General features: G+C 36.7%; 1 protein-coding gene across 2 annotated transcripts in view; it reads right to left on the bottom strand.

Moving 5' to 3' along the window:
• Positions 1-19184, bottom strand: part of Vps13B (vacuolar protein sorting 13B) — a 965007-nt gene that overhangs the window by 763779 nt on the left and 182044 nt on the right. For both annotated transcript variants that reach the window (XM_090386413.1, XM_090386414.1), the window contains exon 9: positions 16414-16614. In XM_090386413.1, the coding sequence (XP_090242539.1) occupies positions 16414-16614 (201 nt within the window). The remainder of the gene's footprint in view (positions 1-16413; positions 16615-19184) is intronic.

Here is a 19184-nt window from a genome sequence, read left to right as displayed (position 1 = left end):
CAAACTCACAGAACCAACTTTTCATCTTCCTCGTTTATTCATTCAATTGCTGTTTTCTGGAACAACCTTCCTTCATACGTATTTTCTGAAAATTACAGTCTACAGAAGTTCAAGTCCAATATCAACAAATATCTTCTTTCATTTTCTCAACCTCCAACCCAAGCACGGTACTAAGTACTATACTAAGTTCTAATACCTCTCGTGTTTGCGGTATACATAAAAAAAAAAATTTTTTTTTTAATTAATACGGTGAACTACCTACTTTTGTTTGTTTCTGCAACAGCCAATGTTGGCAAGATTTTCTGAGGGTGGCAACATTTCAAATAAGTGGGAAGATAAAACAAGGGAAACAAGTCTAAATTTCAAGGAGTGCATCAGGGTGGTAAATTACAGAAGGGTACTTCAGTTTTAACTATGTCAACAGTAATGTCAGGAGAGAATTCAATATCCTGGTTAGGACAACTAATTCTGAAATTATTATTATTTTTATTAGCCATATGGTGTAAGAAAACCTGAGGCTTTTGCTGCACCATTCAAAAAAACATAACAGGGCTAACAGAAATGTGGTGCCACCCAGAAATTGGAGATGACAAGTTCCATTAGCATCAGTAAGGCATATGATGCATCGGCCAAAAAAAAAAAAAAAAAACACCCTTCCCATTTCACCCATCCATTCACTCCAAATGTTTGTCTAGTTCTGCCTTGAACTTATTTAAGTTGTTGACCTCCACTACAACAGATGGAAGTTTGTTCCAACTATCATCCACCCACTGGCTGAAGGCGAATTTCCGCACATATATATTCTACAATCACCTTTCCTCAATTTGAATTTATGCCCCCTCAGGTGAGTAATCTGAGCAAGAGGAAGAATCCCATTAGCATTGAGCTTGCTCAATCTATTCAAGGCCTTTTCCACATCAAACAAATCACCTTATTGTGCCTCCGTAGCCTGGTGGGAAGGAGCAGCAGTGCATGGCACACGCTTCTTGATTAGACCGGGGTTCGAGCCCATCACCTCCAAATATGGAGGATGCGGAAAGGTCAGGGAATGACCACCGCATATCCCGGAGCAATATGGCCTTAGTTGCTAATGCTCCTAAAAACCAAATAACAAACAAACAACTTTGCAGGTGCCTAGTCACCAGATGATGCAATTTGCAGACCTTAACCTTTCTTGGTAACACCAACCCTTTGTTCCACTCACCAATCTCACACTTCCCTGTACTTGTTCAAGCAGCTCTACATCTTTCCTAAATTGAGGCCTCCAGACTTGTACAGTCAGTCCTCGTATATAATACGTGTTTACACTACACGAATTTGATCATACACGATTTATAAATAGGGGAACGATATCTTATATAACACGAACCGGATTCGCTTATGCACGATTCACATTTGTGTTTACAAGAAATGGCAGTCGAACGCGGAATCACCCCAACCGAACGCAACACGATAGGAATGAAGAGAAGATTCTGAAAATGTATTTATGTTTTTTATGTCAATGAAGGGGAAACACATTTCACCATAATAACGTAAAAACCAACAAAATTCCAGCTATCGGTATAATCGCAAATGCAATTAGATCGAGTTTACTACCAGTTTATAACAGATTCCACTAGCAGAAACGCAACTGGAAATTGTTTTTATTGTTTTATGGTAGTAACCCCTAGAAATGTGCTTTATTAAAATGTGAGGTGTTAATCTCTGCCTTTACAGTGTTGTTTATTCAGTTGCTACACATGCGCAGCTTTGTTTATGTGTATCAAGCGTGCCTCCTCGTTTCGTAATTGTGCTTTGTTCCCTAAAAATGAGTAAAATACTTAAAAGGTGTGAAAAGGAAGCATCCTGGTGAAGATACTGCAGATTCAGAGAGAAAAAGAAAAGCAATATCGATAAACAGAGGCGGACTGGATCAAAAATTCTTACACGGGAAAATTTATAGTGGCCTCATACTATGGTTTATGGCCAAAATCACACCGGCCTCCGGCCCACCGGGGTTTCCCCGGTAAGGCTTATGGCCAGTCCGCCTCTGTCGATAGAGAAAAAATATGAAATTGTGAAACGCTTTGAGCGAAATGAAAGACCGTGTGATATTGCACGTGCTACAGACCTAAATGAGGCAACGCCGAGAATTAGAAAGAATGCAGAGAAAATAAAAACAACTTTCATAGCAGGAACAACTCAAAGTGTAATTAAAATCCATTAGATTAAGACACAAAGAATTGGAAGAGATCTAACAGCTATCTGTTTGGATAGAAAATCAAACAAAAAACAAGTTTGCTTATGACAGAAGCAAAAGCATTAGCAATATTTTATTACGTAATAGTCATAATAAAATATGTAAGTATTTTATTACGATTATTTATTGTGTTTGGTAATGTTTTGGTTACAAATGTGTGTTCAATCTTGGGTGGTCGGCACCTAACCCTATTTTTCCCATAGGGCCTGTTGTTTATATTGCATGATTTTGCATTTCATGAGGGTTTCTAGGAACACAACTATCGTGCTATATGAGGACTGACTGTATACAGTGTTCAAGGTGTGGCCTGATCATTGCTTTATACAAGGGGACAATTACCTCCTTATCCCTGCTAACAAAATCCTATATATCACTGACAAGACAACATGAGCTATCTTGCAGCCTTTTTTCACTGCTCAGAAAACTTCATATCTGACTGCACAATTACCCCAAGTCCTTATCATTCTCCACTATACTGAATGGAGAATGATACGTTAGTCTGGGGTTACTGCTACCCATATACATTACTTTACATTTGTCAATGTTAAACTTCAGTTGCCATCTCTCGGCCCATCTGTTCAACTTTTCCAGATATCATTGCAGTAGCGTACTATCATTATTGTCATTAACAACCGTGCTAACCTTCGCATTGTCTGTAAACTTAGACATTAACCCTTATATGCCTTCATCAACATCATTGATAAATACTGAAAACAACAATGGGCCTAACACCGAACTCTGGGGGACTCCACTAATAACATTAGTATATGAAGAGCAGTGTCCACGAATAAACACTCTCTGTCTTATCCCACTCAACCATCCTTTTATCCATTGTAGCAACTTGCCCTAAATGCTATACTGCTCCAATTTGTACAGTAGTCTTCCATGTGCCACAGTATCAAAAGCTTTCTTAAAATCCAAGTATATGATATCAAAATTATTCTTTGCATCCAATTCTTTTGTGACCACATCATAGTATCCAATCAAATTTGTCAGACAAGACTTCCCCTTAAAAAACACGTGCTGTGTCTGAACTATAACTGCAGGCTTGTCTAGACGATCCTGTATTGCTTCCTTAACAGAAGCAAAAGTGACTCCATTATTTTCCCTGGGACAGAAGCTAGACTAACAGGTCTGTAATTACCTGTGTCACTCTTTGATCTCCTTTGTGATTTGAGGTCACATTTGCACATCTCCAGTCCATGGGGACCTCCTATAATTATGGCTAAGGGTCTGCTTACTTCCTTTGCTGCCTCCACTTGTTGTTATTTGGTTTTTAGGAGCATTAGCAACTAATTGCTCTGGGGATATGGGGTGGTCATTCCCTGACCTTTCCGTATCCTCCGTATTTGGTGGTCACGGGCTCAAACCCCGGTCTAATCAAGAAGAGTGTGCTACGCACTGCTGCTCCTGCCCATGGAGGGGCCACTACCTCCTGTAATATAACTGGATATATCCCATCCACCCCAGGTGCTTTCCTTATGTTTAACTTCAACAATTTCTCCTCCACTTTGCTCTCAGTTATTACAAAATCAATTAGCTCCCTGTTAGAGTTTGATAAACGTCTGGTATTCCTCTCCTTGAATAACTCCTCATGTGTGAATGTAGATGCAAAATTCTCATGCAGTTTATCATCTACCTGAGCATGATCATCAGTAGTCAGCCCATCTATGTTAAGTGGACCAATCTGACTGAAAAGTAAACAACTCTTTGCTATTCTTCTTTGCATCCTTTTCCAAAGATTTCTCGTTATCTGCCTTGCCACCTACCTTCCTTTGTGACTTGATTACAGACTAGCTTATATCTGCCATAGGTTTCTGTGTCGCCTGATAATTTATATGCATCCCATGCATTTTTCTTCTCTGCCACGAGCTGCATTAATTCATCTGATATCCATTTAGGCCTACACGTTGAGCAGTATTTCTTAGTTGGTTTGAAAAGCCTAGTACCCTCCAAGATTAAGTCCCTGAAGACAACTGTTGATGTTACCAACCATGAATTCATTTATAATTCATGGTTGGTAACATCATCAGTTGATCCCACTGTATAGAATTTAAACTCTCTGAGACCAGTAGAGTCACCTTCACGAAAGCAAAAGCCCTTTCCCTTGCCCCTGACGGTAGTTATTTCTTTAAGTAAATCCGAAATCAGTACACTGTGATCTGCCACCTAGTGGTTCCTTTATCTGCAGATTCTTAACGCATGAAGAAACACTGCTGAAGAAAACAGTTGCTGTAGAAAACAATCATCCAATAGTGACTAACCCACAAGTTCCAGTCAATATCTGGAAAGTTAAAATCCCCCATTATAAGACTTCTGATTTACTGATCCACTCTATTTCTGTGCACATCTGCTCATTATACTCATCAGATTCATGAGGTCTATAACATACAATTACTCTCATTTTCCCTTTCCCAGTGCTTATGCCACACCATGCTGACTCAACAGTATTTGTATGTATAATGTATTTAGGGATGATAGAAGGGGTGATTAGATCCTGCTTCTTATCAAAAGTAGTCTGAGCATGAAAAGAGATTTAGATGAGTCATAAGTAACATCTGCCAGAATAGGATCTGTGTGGTGTGAGTTAACTGGAAACAAAAGTATAACTACAGTGGGAGTAATCTACAGACCAGAAGGTTGTGAAGGGTATGACAAGAGCTTCTACGTGAAAATGAAATAGGCAAGCAAATGTGAATGTGTTTTTATGGGTGACTTCAATTTGCCCCTAACTGATTGGAATAAGTGGGGGGGGAACTCACCGTGGGGAGCAGAATTTTTAACTAAACTGGATGATTATTATTTGTACTAGCATGTCAGAAAAATACTAGGATTAAGAGAATATTCTTGACCTCACCGTTACTCCCAAATCAGATGACATCACAGGGCTTAAATACAGAAACCATTCGCAGGTAGTAATTACGCAGTTGTTAGTTGGAAGATGAAGAAAAGATGTTGCAGTAGTTAAAGGTAAAGGCATAGGTTTTAATTTCAAAAACGAGGACTATGGCAGTTTAAGGTGCTACGTGGCATCCATTAATTGGGTGGATTGCAGAGGGACAGCAAATACATTAGAATTGTGGAATACATTCTAAGCAATAATCACAGAGGCCATAAAGGCATATCTTTCTATACATTAAAATAATTTTCCTCCTAATGATATTTATTCAGCCAATGGGAGAAGAGAGATGCGGGTTACGTCGTAATACATAACAAATATTAAAATATGTAACAGAAACTTGTTTTACTGTGGTAAAACAAGCTTCTGTTTAAGCATCATCACGTGCTATGTTTATCTAACATGACCATGCAGTAACATGCTTGGTTTCCATATGTAACGTATTTATGTATTCATGGCAGAGGAAGAGACACACAGTGTCGAAAGCTTCTGTATTTTATTTTACTTTATCAAAAGAAGTGAGTGCAGCAAGCAGGGGCAAAGACCCTTAGCATACCATTACAAAAATATAACATGAAAAGGATGCAGGGATGGATGAATGTGGAGCTGGCCCCACATCACCATAAGAATAATGCCTGATCACTGCGTGTTTGAAGTCATCGTGTGGGCCATAAGAAGTACACAAAGTTACATTACTGTGCAGAATTGAGAAAAGCGAAAGTAAGAGTTGAATATAAATCTACTTTATTTTTTGTGCATAATGGAAAGATAATGTATGTTGCAAGAGACAATATGAAAAAAATAATAATAAATAAATAAAAAATTTCAGTTTTGTTACTTAAGTGTGATCATTTTTGTTAATCATAACATTCTGAAAAAATTAAGACAACACATTTTATAGTTAACTATTTTATTACATTTTGAATGTTTTACATGCAATTTGTAATCCAACTAATATATACAGGGTGTCTCAAAAATATTGGTACAAACGTTTAGGGGAGGTAGGTAACATCTAAAGGAATGTGAATCGCATAGGAACCCATAACCAGAAACGTCACGAGGAAAGTAGTAGCAGAGGCACAAAAAGCAGAAATGACACAAGACAGTAATTAGTGGCAAACATTTATTTGACATAATATTAACAATGGAGTACAAGATGGATGCATTTCATGATGTTACAACAGATGCTCGAAGGTTCCACCATGAGACGCGATACATGCGTGACACCGACGCAGCATGGATTGGCAGACACGGTCGAACACACCTGGAGTTTCTTTGACAGTAGCAGCAGTGCAGACGAGTCTCCACAGGCGATTCATACACGATAGATTTGAGGGTCCCCCACAGAAAGAAATCAAGGCTCGATAAATCAGGTGAGCGTGGGGCCAGGCAACGGGTCCACCACGGCCAATCCATGGACGCCCAAAACGCCTGTTCAAATAGTCACGAACACACCTTCCATAATGGGCAGGCGCCCCGTCATGTTGAAACCAAATGTTGCGTCTCACATTTGCTGGAACATCATCAAGTAACCGGGGTAGAACTCGTTCAAGAAAGATCCAATATTTAGTGGAGTTCATGCGGGATGGTAAGAGGTATGGGCTGACTAAGCAGTCACCGACCATACCTGCACACACATTTATTGCGAAACAATGTTGTGCCGCATAGGGGCGCACACCATGTGGGTTGTCACGAGCCCACACATGAGCATTGTGCTGATTGAATAAGCCTTCCCGATGGAAGGCTTATTCAATCAGCAGGATGATCTTGGGGGAGAAGTAACTGAACCCTTTGGAGAACCCTTTTGTAGTAGGATTATTCTGGATGGTATTCAATACACTTTCTTCCATGGCGGGAGTTCGCGTTAAACGTGGTCTGCCCGCACTACTCCTGTTACCTCTAAATGACCCATAATCGCACAAATTTTGATGCACACAAACAAATGGTGGTCCGGTACATGTCTGTCTGGGAAGCGTTCTCCATAAATTCGTTGAGCAGCTCATCCATTGCCCTCTGCTAATCCATATACTAGGTGCATGTCTGCCAGCTCACAGTTCGTATATCGATGCATGCTCTCCGTGCAGCGACTACCACGCCATCTACCGACTTACTGTGACGTTTCCGGTTATGGGTTCCTATGCGATTCACATTCCTTTAGATGTTACCTACCTCCCCTAAACGTTTGTACCAATTTTTTGAGACACCCTGTATATATATATATATTCATTAAATCTAATAATCTGATTACTATAATTGAACAAAAATTATTTTACTTTTAAATTTATCTCATTTTCGATGGTCGAAGTTTACATTTATGTGTTGCTTTCAACACATAAATGTAATTTTGCTTTTTACAATAATTGTTGAGCAAAATATTGATAATGGTATTAATTAGCAAATTTAAAATTATTTCTCTGAAATACTTTTTCTGTTAATTTAAATATTATAGCCAATTTTCTTCAAGCCCACAATTTTTTTCAAAACTGAATGTAATTTTTCTGCAGTAATTTTTTTCACGGATAAAATATAAATGACATCTTTGTAATTTGACAATATGCTTTGAATCATAAATACATAAGCACTAGTAGTTGCTTCTGTACTATCAAAAGATTTCCCAGTACACTTCCACCTTTGTAATCAATATAAGGTTTTAGATGAATTTCATCGATCATTAAACTATTTTTGCATTCTGAAGAATTTAAAATGGCCAATTTCTGTTTAGCATACATCAGAAAATGATTCGCTTGCTGGTCATCCTGGAATTTTTGCATTTAGAGAAGAGTACGAATAGTACTTGGATGAGGAAGAAGTAGAAATGCAGAATGCCATAGAAATTTGTAGGCATGTGGAGATATCGCAAACACCAAAGATGATGATATTAATACTTTGGTGGAATAACTGTATGCATTTTTTCACATTCCAACAAATGCAATTGTTCCCATATGAATTTAAACACATTCTCTCTCTCTCTCTCTCTCTCTCTCTCTCTCTCTCTCTCTCTCTCTCTCTCTCTCTCTCTCTCTCTCTCTCTCTCTCTCTCTCTCTCTCTCTCTCTCTCTCTCTCTATTAATGTCTCCCACAATTGAATTCAGTAAACTACAAGCAGCATTTAAAACAAAAGAAATATTATTAACATCACTGCTGTTGGCAATTACCATTCACCTTCATAGAAAGTTCCAGTGACTTTGACTTGCCTACATTATTAATTTCAGCACTCTGTACAAATACCGATGACATCAAATCTTTACTAATCACAACTGAATAGGCAATGGTAGGTGCTGGCTGAAATTTAAATTTAAACACACAATACAGTTATTTTCTGAAATAACTTGCCAGCATTCAGGTATTCTATGTCTGTTCAGGCACTCTGCTAGTTGTGTGAAAGCATGAAATTCTCGAGCTTTTTCATAATCATATTTACTTTTAATACTATTTTCCAGGGCCTTTTCAAAGTTTTTTCCTTTTGATCTTCGCTTCTTCTTTTCGAGACTGTCTCTTGTAAATGCCAATGATGACAAAAATTGTGATGGAACAGCTTCGTGAATTAATTTTGGATGCTTGAGATATACAGTGATTCTCTTGTTTTCCCATCAAATTTAGATGTACGTCTAGCTATCTGGGATGGCTCAAAATGAATCTCACATACCTGTAACAATATGAAATGTATAAATAAAATGTTATGCTCTCTTTCGAATTTCACTTTGCTTGCATCTCATAGACAATTGTTATTATCTTTTACAACTAAGGATACCTAATTCCACATACATTGGCCTATAGTTTATCAAAGGTTGCATATAATTACACTTATTGTATTTATCTACACTAAAAGTTACAATAAATAAAATTAACACTGCGTATTGTACAAATATTGAGATTTTTTTAAACAAGCATGCAATTTTCTTCAGTGTAACCAATACACAAAATGAATATTTTATATATAAATGAAACTACAAAATCTGAAATTCTGACAAAATTTACTTCTATATTCTTACAGGAATATATCTGTTACATTTCCTTATGACAGCTAATTGTATGATTAGATAAATGTACTATGCTATCATTTCATTACTGTTAAAATACCACTATTTATGGTAACTGTTATTAACGTACCACAAACTTATTTTAGCAAACTTACCTTTGAAGGTTTAGCTGGCAAAAAGTCTTCCCTTGGAATAGCTTTCAACCATTTATTAGTTAAAACAGTATCCTTCAAAGGAAAAGAAGTGAACTTTTGGACCACCTTTATAATATCCACGGCATCCAGGAACACAACATTTTCCAGGCATTATTAAAAATTTCAAAGCACTTTTATTATGAGATGAAATAGCACAAGGCACGTACAAACTCAACAGCACTAATAACACAAAGAAAAGTAAAACTACTAATGAACAAAGGCAACGAAAGGAGACTTGGCCTTTACCCCTCGGCCCACTTAGCACAACAGATTAGCCCACCGATGACGCAGTAATCAGACTTTATTCTTAAGGTGACATTGGCTGGCTAGGCTAATAGAGCAGATAAAGACACCATGGGAAATTTACAGAGCGATGAAGGGCATTGAAGCCTACAACAGCTACAAGTTAACCTACACAGATAAGGTTAGGCAGGCCAAGCCTGAGTATGACAAAGCATTGGCTAAGAGAGCAAAGAAAAGGGACAAGGAGTTTTTCATGCATGTGAACACAAAGCAGAAGAAAACATATCGAACTGGACACTTGTGCACTGGGTATGGGAAAGTATTAGATAACTCAGCTGATGTTGCCAATAAAATGAATAGGTACTTTGCATTGATCTTTACGGACAAGTAAGGCTCCTGGAGTTGGTTTTGAAGGAGGCAGCCAGAAAGCATATTGAACCATTGAGGTTAATTATAAGAGCATCTCTAGGGTTGGGAGAGATTCCTTTGGATTAAAGAAGTGCCAACATATTACTACTACATAAAGATGGTTCTAATAGTAAAGTCAGTAACTACAGACCAGTTAGTCTAACTTCAGTGGTAGGGAAAATCTTAGAGACAATGATTAAGAGTGCAATATCCAGGGAATTTAGATATAAATGGCATTCTGAAGGACGCACACAACATGGCTTTGTTAAGGGGAAATCATGCTTAACTAACTTAGTAGGCTATTTCAACACAATTACTTATGAGATGGATTTAGGAAGCAATTTTGACATGGTTTATTTGGATTTTTGAAAGGCATTTGACTCGGTCCCTCGTGAGAGGTTACTGTAAAGGCTTGAACAGGTTGGGATTACTGGTAAGATTCTAAGATGGATTGCTGGGTGGCTGCAGGGCAGAAGGTTGCAATTAATGGATATTCTTCAGATTGGTGAAACATCAAGGGTGGGGTCCTCCAAGGATCAGTTCTTGGACCACTGTTGTTTCTGATTTTCATTAACAACATTGATAAAGGGATAAATAGAGTGATGTCAAAATTTGCAGATGATGTAAAGATTAGGAAAGTTGTTAATGTTCATTGCCAAGCAGCACTCCTTCAGGATTACTTGAACAAGCTTCAAGAATGGTCAGGAAAGTAGCAGCAATGTTTTAATGCAGCAAAATGCATTTGGGAAATAACAACCCCAAAATAACTTATACACCTGGTGCAGTTGAATTAAAAACAGTAGAATAAGAAAGGGATCTGGGAGTTACAATATGGGCAGATACGAAATTTTCTGAGCAGTGTAAACAAGTGGCCAGGAAAGCCTATGGTATACTATTGGCGATTTACTAAACAATATCCTGTAGGGATAAGAGGTCAAAATCCCACTGTAATCTCAAAAAATATCTCATCCCTTTTATCTCTGCACACTTTATCAAGGCAACTACACTGACAAGGAGTCCCTACCTCTCTTGCTTTCACAACCTTTGTTTTTACAATTGCATACTGTTCACCATGATTTCACTTCTTCTTAGCCATACACTATCTTTCACTTTGATTTTTCATAGAGCACTCTTTGAATGACTAGAATTCTCCAAGATGAATTACTACACTCATATTGAGATGGTTTTTAATATCTAACCCTTAAAAGTAAAAAAGTTTTTTTCATAAAAGAAAAGATACAACCTATAAACTATGGTGCCCGGGTAGACTGACTAGAGAAGCAAGACACTGAGACCACTCGGCAGCATTCATTGATAAGGCAGGCATTTTGCATTTATCCTCTAAGAATATGAGAGCTTATACTCAATTACTCACCTATCACAGTGGAACATAAAAGTTGAAAATTGTATTTATTTCAATAGAAATTTCATCGGCTTTCAAGATTTTCATCACATATAACTGAATATCCACCTTTGATTTACAGTTTTACATGATGGCCATTTATAAGATAAATAAATCTAAGATTCCACTGATCTATTTGGCTGCAGGCAGAATCATATAGCCACACACTGAGAACACGTAACTAAAGAGCAAACAAATAAAAAAGAGAGCAGAACACAAACTTTCCAAATGAGCAAATCATTTTCACTGAAGTTAAAAAAAAATTTAATTAGATAAACACAAAAATACAGAAACATTAAATAAGCAATTAAAAAAACCTTTTGATCCAACTCAAATGTAGGATTAAAATAACTATGTTTTCAGGAGAGTAAGGGTATATCAGCCCAGCTGATCACATCATGAAAACAGTGGAAGGATCAAGGATTATGTGAGAGCAATTATCTTCAGCTACATATAACAGCAAGTGTTCACTTACAGTGCTACTACTTCCAAATTTTATTGATAGCATGCTACTTCACAAGAGGAGAATTTCATCTGAAATTGCATGGTATTATGACCTTGGCATGTTATTTTCACCAAAAATTTTATCACACCTCTTTGCTCTAAATTGCGTTCCATTTTTCACATAACGCAGAACTAAAACATGTTTTTTTTTTTTTTTTTTTTTTTTGATTTGGTAGTTGTTGGCGCATCGGCTTCTGTGGCCATATTGCACCTCCCAAGGTTTTTGCAGTACTTTGATCCAAGCCCGAGGCGGGAATCGAACCCGCGACCTTTGGGTTGCCGGGCAGGTACTTTACCCACTCGGCTAGCCCGGTCGGCTCTAAAACATGTCTTTACACGAACCAACTCGTACAATGACTGAAATGACTGACGACGTTTACCCTTTGCATGCAGGTAGAGGGGGTTTCAGGCTACACAGTGGGAGGACGTAACGGTTTACGGTGTGGCCACTTTGACGGAAACAAAATTATTCTTGAAACTTTGTTGTCACACCTCATATGGAGCTTACTGTTGCTATATCATAGCAATCTGAATATTTTTTTAAGCAGATCATGTATAGTGATCTTTCTACAGAATAACATTTATCAGAATAAAGAGACTTTAGAAACAACTCTCACTAATAAGTTGCCTAAAGGAAAAAGAGATTTTCAAAAGAAAACCACTTTATTTTTGTTTTTCTCCATTCCTTAACAGATCAACAGATTATTTCCTTAACAGGTGTTAATTTATGGCCACCATGCTTTCCTGGAAGAATAGTTTGTAAAATAAAAGTTTGTATGTCAGGAGCAGTTTTCCCAATGTATTTAACAAAGGATGTGTTCCAGAAAATAAACTGGTCACTCCTAAAAATGCACAATAACCGGGATAATCTTAAGATTTATGTAAGATATATATCCTAACAACAAAATTTAAAACTTTTTTTAATAATAATAATCGTATTGCAATATACAGCAGAGGTGGATGTTATATGAGAAGTTATTGCTTCAAAAAATTTCTATAGCACAGTTTAGTCACAGCTTTGGAACTGTGTACAGAGAATGGCTTTTACTGTATAATTTAAATAGAAATAATTGCAGAAGTAAAACTTTTCAAACTCATGCTTACAGATGGTTAACCCCCAGGGCCAAAGAAATAAGTCAAATTGCAGTTTGGAATTCTTTGCACTTTATACAGCTGGAACAAAATTATCAAAAGCTGTTTATTTGCTATTGGAAACATGAAATGTTGTTGTTGTTGTTGTTGTTTGGTTTTTAGGAGCATTAGCAACTAAGGCCATATTGCTCCGGGATATGCGGTGGTCATTCCCTGACCTTTCCGCATCCTCCGTATTTGGTGGTGACGGGCTTGAACCCCGGTCTAATCAAGAAGCGTGTGCTACGCACTGCTGCTCCTTCCCACCTGGCTACGGAGGCGCCTGAAACATGAAATAACTTTGGACAAAACAACAAACAGTTTCCCCCTGGACAATAAATTAATTAAACTATTCTAAACATAAAAAATTTCATACAACAGGAGATACTGTTGGTAATTTGCACTTTCATTACATGTGCTTGGGCCCTGGGGGTTAACCATCTGTAAGCATGATTATCCTAGTTATCCTGATTAAGGTTGATCTTAATGATTAACCTGATTAAGACTGATCTGTAAGCATGTTTACTGTGCTGTTGTTGTTGTTGTTTGGTTTTTAGGAGCATTAGCAACTAAGGCCATATTGCTCCGGGATATACGGTGGTCATTCCATGACCTTTCCGCATTCTCCATATTTGGTGGTGACGGGCTCGAACCCCGGTCTAATCAAGAAGCGTGTGCTACGCACTGCTGCTCCTTCCCACCTGGCTACGGAGGCGCCTGTTTACTGTGCATTCATGCTACTAGCATGAATGCACAGTAAACAGTATACTGTTAAATAATGCAGTACATACAAGCTGAAAAGAGCATTTGTATTTTATTTTATATTTTTAATCTGTATATCTTTAAATCTTCAGTTGTCATTTTATTTGTTATTTAGCAGTCTATTTAGAGCAATAAAAAAGACTGTTTAACAATAACCCCAGGGGCTCACATCTAGTGAGTCCTGAGCTGGATATCATCATTCTTCTCTTTCTTGGCGATTCCCTTCCCTTCTACTTCTGACTGATTCTCTCTCTCTCTCTCAGGGTAATTCAGAAAATTTTTTTTTTTTTTTTTTTGGCTGGTGCAGCATAAGCCTCAGGCTTCCTTGCACCATATGGCTAATAATAATAATAATAATAATATAATAATAAAAATGTATAAAGGCCTTCTAAACAAATTTCCACCTTGCAGTCTGCCTCCTGATTTTAACAGCTTCCTCTCTAATCATTCATTACACTTGGGTGTGATGGTAGACAGTTCTGTTTTCTAGCCGACTGAACTAATTTGAGTTACTCAACGCTGTTTCCTCCATCCATCTATTTCCTCCCAAATTATTAATGACCTCCTCCCATCGAGTAGTTATATGGAACTTTCATTGCTCCAATACAGTAGATATTTGAGCAATGAAGACCCAGATTTTTATATGAGAGACTCATTCTGCCAAATTAGTATGGGGTGCTCTTTCCCCATAGACAAAGCAGTGGCCCTCTTCCTTTAAGGAAACTACATCTGCATTGCATTTACCAAAAATTCATCATACAGTTTATTTCACTGCTTTAAGACACTAACCAAAACTAATTTTCTGATAAGCCAGCATAATAGCCCATACTGCTAATGCAGTATGGGCTGTTGTGCTGCCAATGTCACACGAATTCACTGTTGATCAGATAATTTCAATATATTTGTGGGCATCTCAATCCACATTTTCTTTCTATGGGGCTCTTTGAGATAGGACCAGTAAAAACAACCCCAAATTAGAAGAACTGTAATGGAATATTAACCCAGGCATGCCAATTTCATGCCTGCAAGCAAGTGTGCCCTTGTATAAATTATGCCATTTTATAACCTAAATGCCATCCTTTATTTTAACACTATAATGTACACAGATATGAGTAACATGTTTATAACAAAAACACACATACTCTAAAATAATTTTTTTAAATGTAAACACCAACTGGCATACTTTATACACAGGCATCCCCCCTGCTCATGTAACAGGACTAATGGTATTCACTTTGAACAAGCAAAATCTCACGCATAATCCTTATAGATTTTTTTTTTCTTTTTTTAATACAATTATTCCATTTCATTTCAAAAAAAATAAGCAGCATACAAACAAACAAACAAATAATTTGCTCTACTAATTCTGAAAATTACTATTCACAAGTTATTTATGAGAAAAATCAGTGTTATGCAAATGGAGCACTTTCTTTTGCCAAAATATTAAATTATGCCTATTATTTTTTTTTTTAATAGTCAAACTATTTCTATTTCAACTATTATGCAGATTCAAAGGAACACAACAACAGAAGAATAATAAAGTTAACACTGAAATTAGAAAACAGGCCTTCAGTATCAGGGTGCATAATATAAAGTTTCTTGTAACAGCCATATGTAAACATTTATTCCACTTTATTTTATATTTTGTTTATGTAACTAAATATTAAAGTTTATTTTGATTCTATTGTGTTGGTTGTTACAGGAAACTTTCCATGTTACACAGACATCACTCTAACAGATATATATATATATATATATTAAATTTAAAGGGCTATGGTATACTTTATACAAGGGTTCTCCCACTCATGGGTTAAAAATGCATCTCCAATATAACACCTACAACTGTCATGCTTTGGCAAACAGGGTGAAACATACAAATTTGTGTTATTAACAGGTTTGTAGCCCTTTTGAGCATCTTTTCTGATTGTAACATGGTATATGCTATTAAGAACATTATCTAATGCTGGTAATGGTGGCATGAATTTTGCAATGATATTATACTGGCATGTTTTTTATACTGAAATAGCTTAATAAAATATGTTTAGTTTGGGTTATATGACTTTTGCCCTGTACATTTTTGACTACATTTATGAATTTTCATTTAAACTACTTTTCAGAAATTCATGATGTTCATATATCTGGGGGACACTTCTATACACTATATTCAGTTGGATCTCAGAGTTTGTTTGTTTGGTTTGGTTTTTTTTTTTTAAGGAGCATTAGCAACTAAGGCCATATTGCTCCGGGTCATGCGGTGGTCATTCCCTGACCTTTCCGCTTCCTCCGTATTTGGTGGTGACGGGCTCGAACCCCGGTTTTAATCAAGAAGCGTGTGCTACGCACTTCTGCTCCTTCCCACCTGGCTACGGAGGCGCCGGATCTCAGAGTAACATGAATGGTTTCTACTATCGTCATGAGATAGATTATATAAAATATATAATGTTAAAATTATAAATACATTACTTTAATAAAAATGAATTATTCTTAAGATAAGGAGGGGAAGAGAAGTTTTTAAAATAAATTTTTTCAATTTATAAAGAGCTATAAAAATAAATAACATTAATCATGCTATCGCACTATAAAAAATTAGCATATAAAGTAGTGAATCAATATCTGAATTATAATGGTTCCAATGATAACAGAGCAGTTACCTTGAGGGAAGTATGTGCATGACAATTATAAAGAAGATTTTCAGAAGGTACTGCAAGAGAACTTGCAATCCTGGATACTCTATGTGGATACATTGGCTTGGTGTATTGAAAATCTATACAGTCAGCACAGACTTCAACAACTGGCAAAAACTGTGGGGATTTATTAGAATGCATTTCCACCTGCTGTTTAAATGTGTTTCCCTTCAGAAAAAAAAAAAAAAAAAAAAAAAAATGGAAAAGATATATAATGTGAAAATGAATAATAGTAAAGCAGAATAGCAAGTATATTATATAATTTACATAAATGAATCTAATTACGCCACTGTAATTCAATATTTCATGATCATCAATTAATAATAATTTAAAATATGTTGTAAGTTAATTAATTTACCATGTAATAATCCGAACAGCATCAGAAAATTAACTAGAAAGTAATAATGACAGTTTATATCAAACACTTACATATTCTATGGACACATCTGCACAACAATAAAACTGATAAATGCAATGTTTATGCTTTTATTTCAGTGGGGAGTGCTTCTCATTCCTCACTGAAATGGAAATGCTTAAATATCAAGACAAAATTAAGAGTATTAGATGAAGTTAAAAAAGCATTTAAGATATTGCCGCAAAATTTGGTATTCTGCAAAGCATTTCATCAACATAGCATATACCTACTCAGAATAAGCATGAATTGTTGAGGAGGCTTCCATCCTGCAGTGGGTTGATAATGGCTGCACTTTACTTTACTTTTACTCAGAATAAAATTTTGAGACCACTAACAAGTGGATGAATAAAACTTTAATATATGAATGCAAATAAAATATGTGAAAGAGGATATAAACTAAACAAAAATTGTAAAGTAAATGAAAGTGCTAAAAACAAGGAGTTTTCGAAGCAATACACAAGTGGAAGCAATATTCTTCTATCAACTTGAATCTAAATAGCAAATTAAATAAACAACGAATGCAATTATGTGATATGAAATGAACACAACTGGTGGCATGTAATTAGCACAACCGGTGTGGATGGTGTACAACATAGAAGAAAATGAGGGAAGGCAGAGAAGACGTAAAAAAAAAAAATAAAAAATAAGAGAAAAGGAAAAAGAAAGAATAAGAAAAAATAAAGAAAGGTGGGGGAAGAGAGAGAGAGAGAGAGAGAGAGAGAGAGAGAGAGAGAGAGAGAGAGAGAGAGAGAGAGAGAGAGAGAGAGAGAGAGAGAGAGACAGAGAGAGAGAGGAGCAGCATTGTTTTTCCACAGGCTTCTTTCAGGGATATTGGAAAAATTAAAAACCACCTCATTAAAACTGATGATGCCACAATGTTAAAATTTTAAACTATGATACATAAGGGTGCCCCAAGCATTCTTTGAAATAATGATGTATCTCCAGTTTTAAGGAACAATGGATCACTGTCACCTTCTTTTGAGTGTACTTATCATACTGCTACAATAATCAGAAAAACATTACACAAAGGTCCAGTAAAAAAAAAAAAAAAAAATTTGTTATAGATATGTTAGCATTTCATCATACAGAGATAAAATTACATGTAACTTATTTTTCAAATTCCAAGACAATTTGTTATAGAGTAGTTCATTATAGAGGGATCTCTCTCTCTCTCTCTCTCTCTCTCTCTCTCTCTCTCTCTCTCTCTCTCTCTCTCTCTCTCTCTCTCTCTCTGTGTGTGTGTGTGTGTGTGTGTCCAAATAAAACACAAATGCCCTAGAGGAAAAAATACTGCCTATATTGAATGACACGTTGTCAGAAGTTAGCACCACTCAATATGGTGAAACCATAATTAGCAAAGTTATCCATTCTTAGGCACGTCAAAATAGATGCCTAAATCCCTATTATCTTCACCATGTCTGTCCATTCATTCACATGTAACAGCTCAATTCGCAGTGGGGCATATTTTCATGAAATTTTATATTCAGAATATTTGTAAAGTCATTCTAAATTTCATTAAAATCAGACAAATAGGAATCCAGCAACTATTATTTCTTTTTTATATAATTTTGTTATGGAAAAAAGAAATTCACAGATTAAATGCAGTTTTAATGCACTACTGTTAGCTTTTGGAAGTCTGTGTACTGTTATATACAACTTGTGAATTTGGTGTAGTTTGTAAAGAAATATACACTGAGTGAACACTGAATTATGACCACCCCTATGAAAACTGAATGCAACCCGTTGACCACGTGATGTATGAGAGTGCGCAGTTAGTCGGACTATGTAGCATAGATAAGGTGTCAGTGGTTCAGTAGGTAGTAAAATTCCGAGCGTGATGAGTAAAAGGAAGGATTTGTCGGACTTTGATAAAGGACAGATTGTGGGAGCTTGACGAGCTGGTGCCTCGATTTCCCAAACAGCTGAAGTGGTGGGGCGTTCAAGAGCCACCGTTGTTAAAGTGTACCAGGACTAGTGTCAAAATGGTCAAACAATGATCCGACGGCAAAACTGCAAAGGTCAGCAAAAGGTTGATGATAAGGTGAGTGCCATGTCCAACGATTCGTACAGGCAAACAGGTGCAGCACTGTTGAAGAGTTGACTACCCAATACAACATGGGCTAACCCAGAACAATATCTAGCATGACAATGCATCGCACGCTTGCACATATGGGCTATACCAGTAGACGACCCTTACAGCATCCTCTCCTAACCAAGGTTCATAGGCATAAAAGACTCGCCTGGTGCAAACCACATGCAAGTTGGACATTAGAAGGCTGGAAAAAGGTGTGCTGGTCGGATAAGTCATGTTATTTATTCCACA

The sequence above is a fragment of the Mastigoproctus giganteus genome, chromosome 12, assembly GCF_048544385.1.
Source record: "Mastigoproctus giganteus isolate SK-2022 chromosome 12, ASM4854438v1, whole genome shotgun sequence".
Classification (NCBI taxonomy): domain Eukaryota; kingdom Metazoa; phylum Arthropoda; class Arachnida; order Uropygi; family Thelyphonidae; genus Mastigoproctus; species Mastigoproctus giganteus.
The sequence above is the reverse complement of the archived record's forward strand: the minus strand, read 5'-3'. Positions and strand labels throughout refer to the sequence as shown.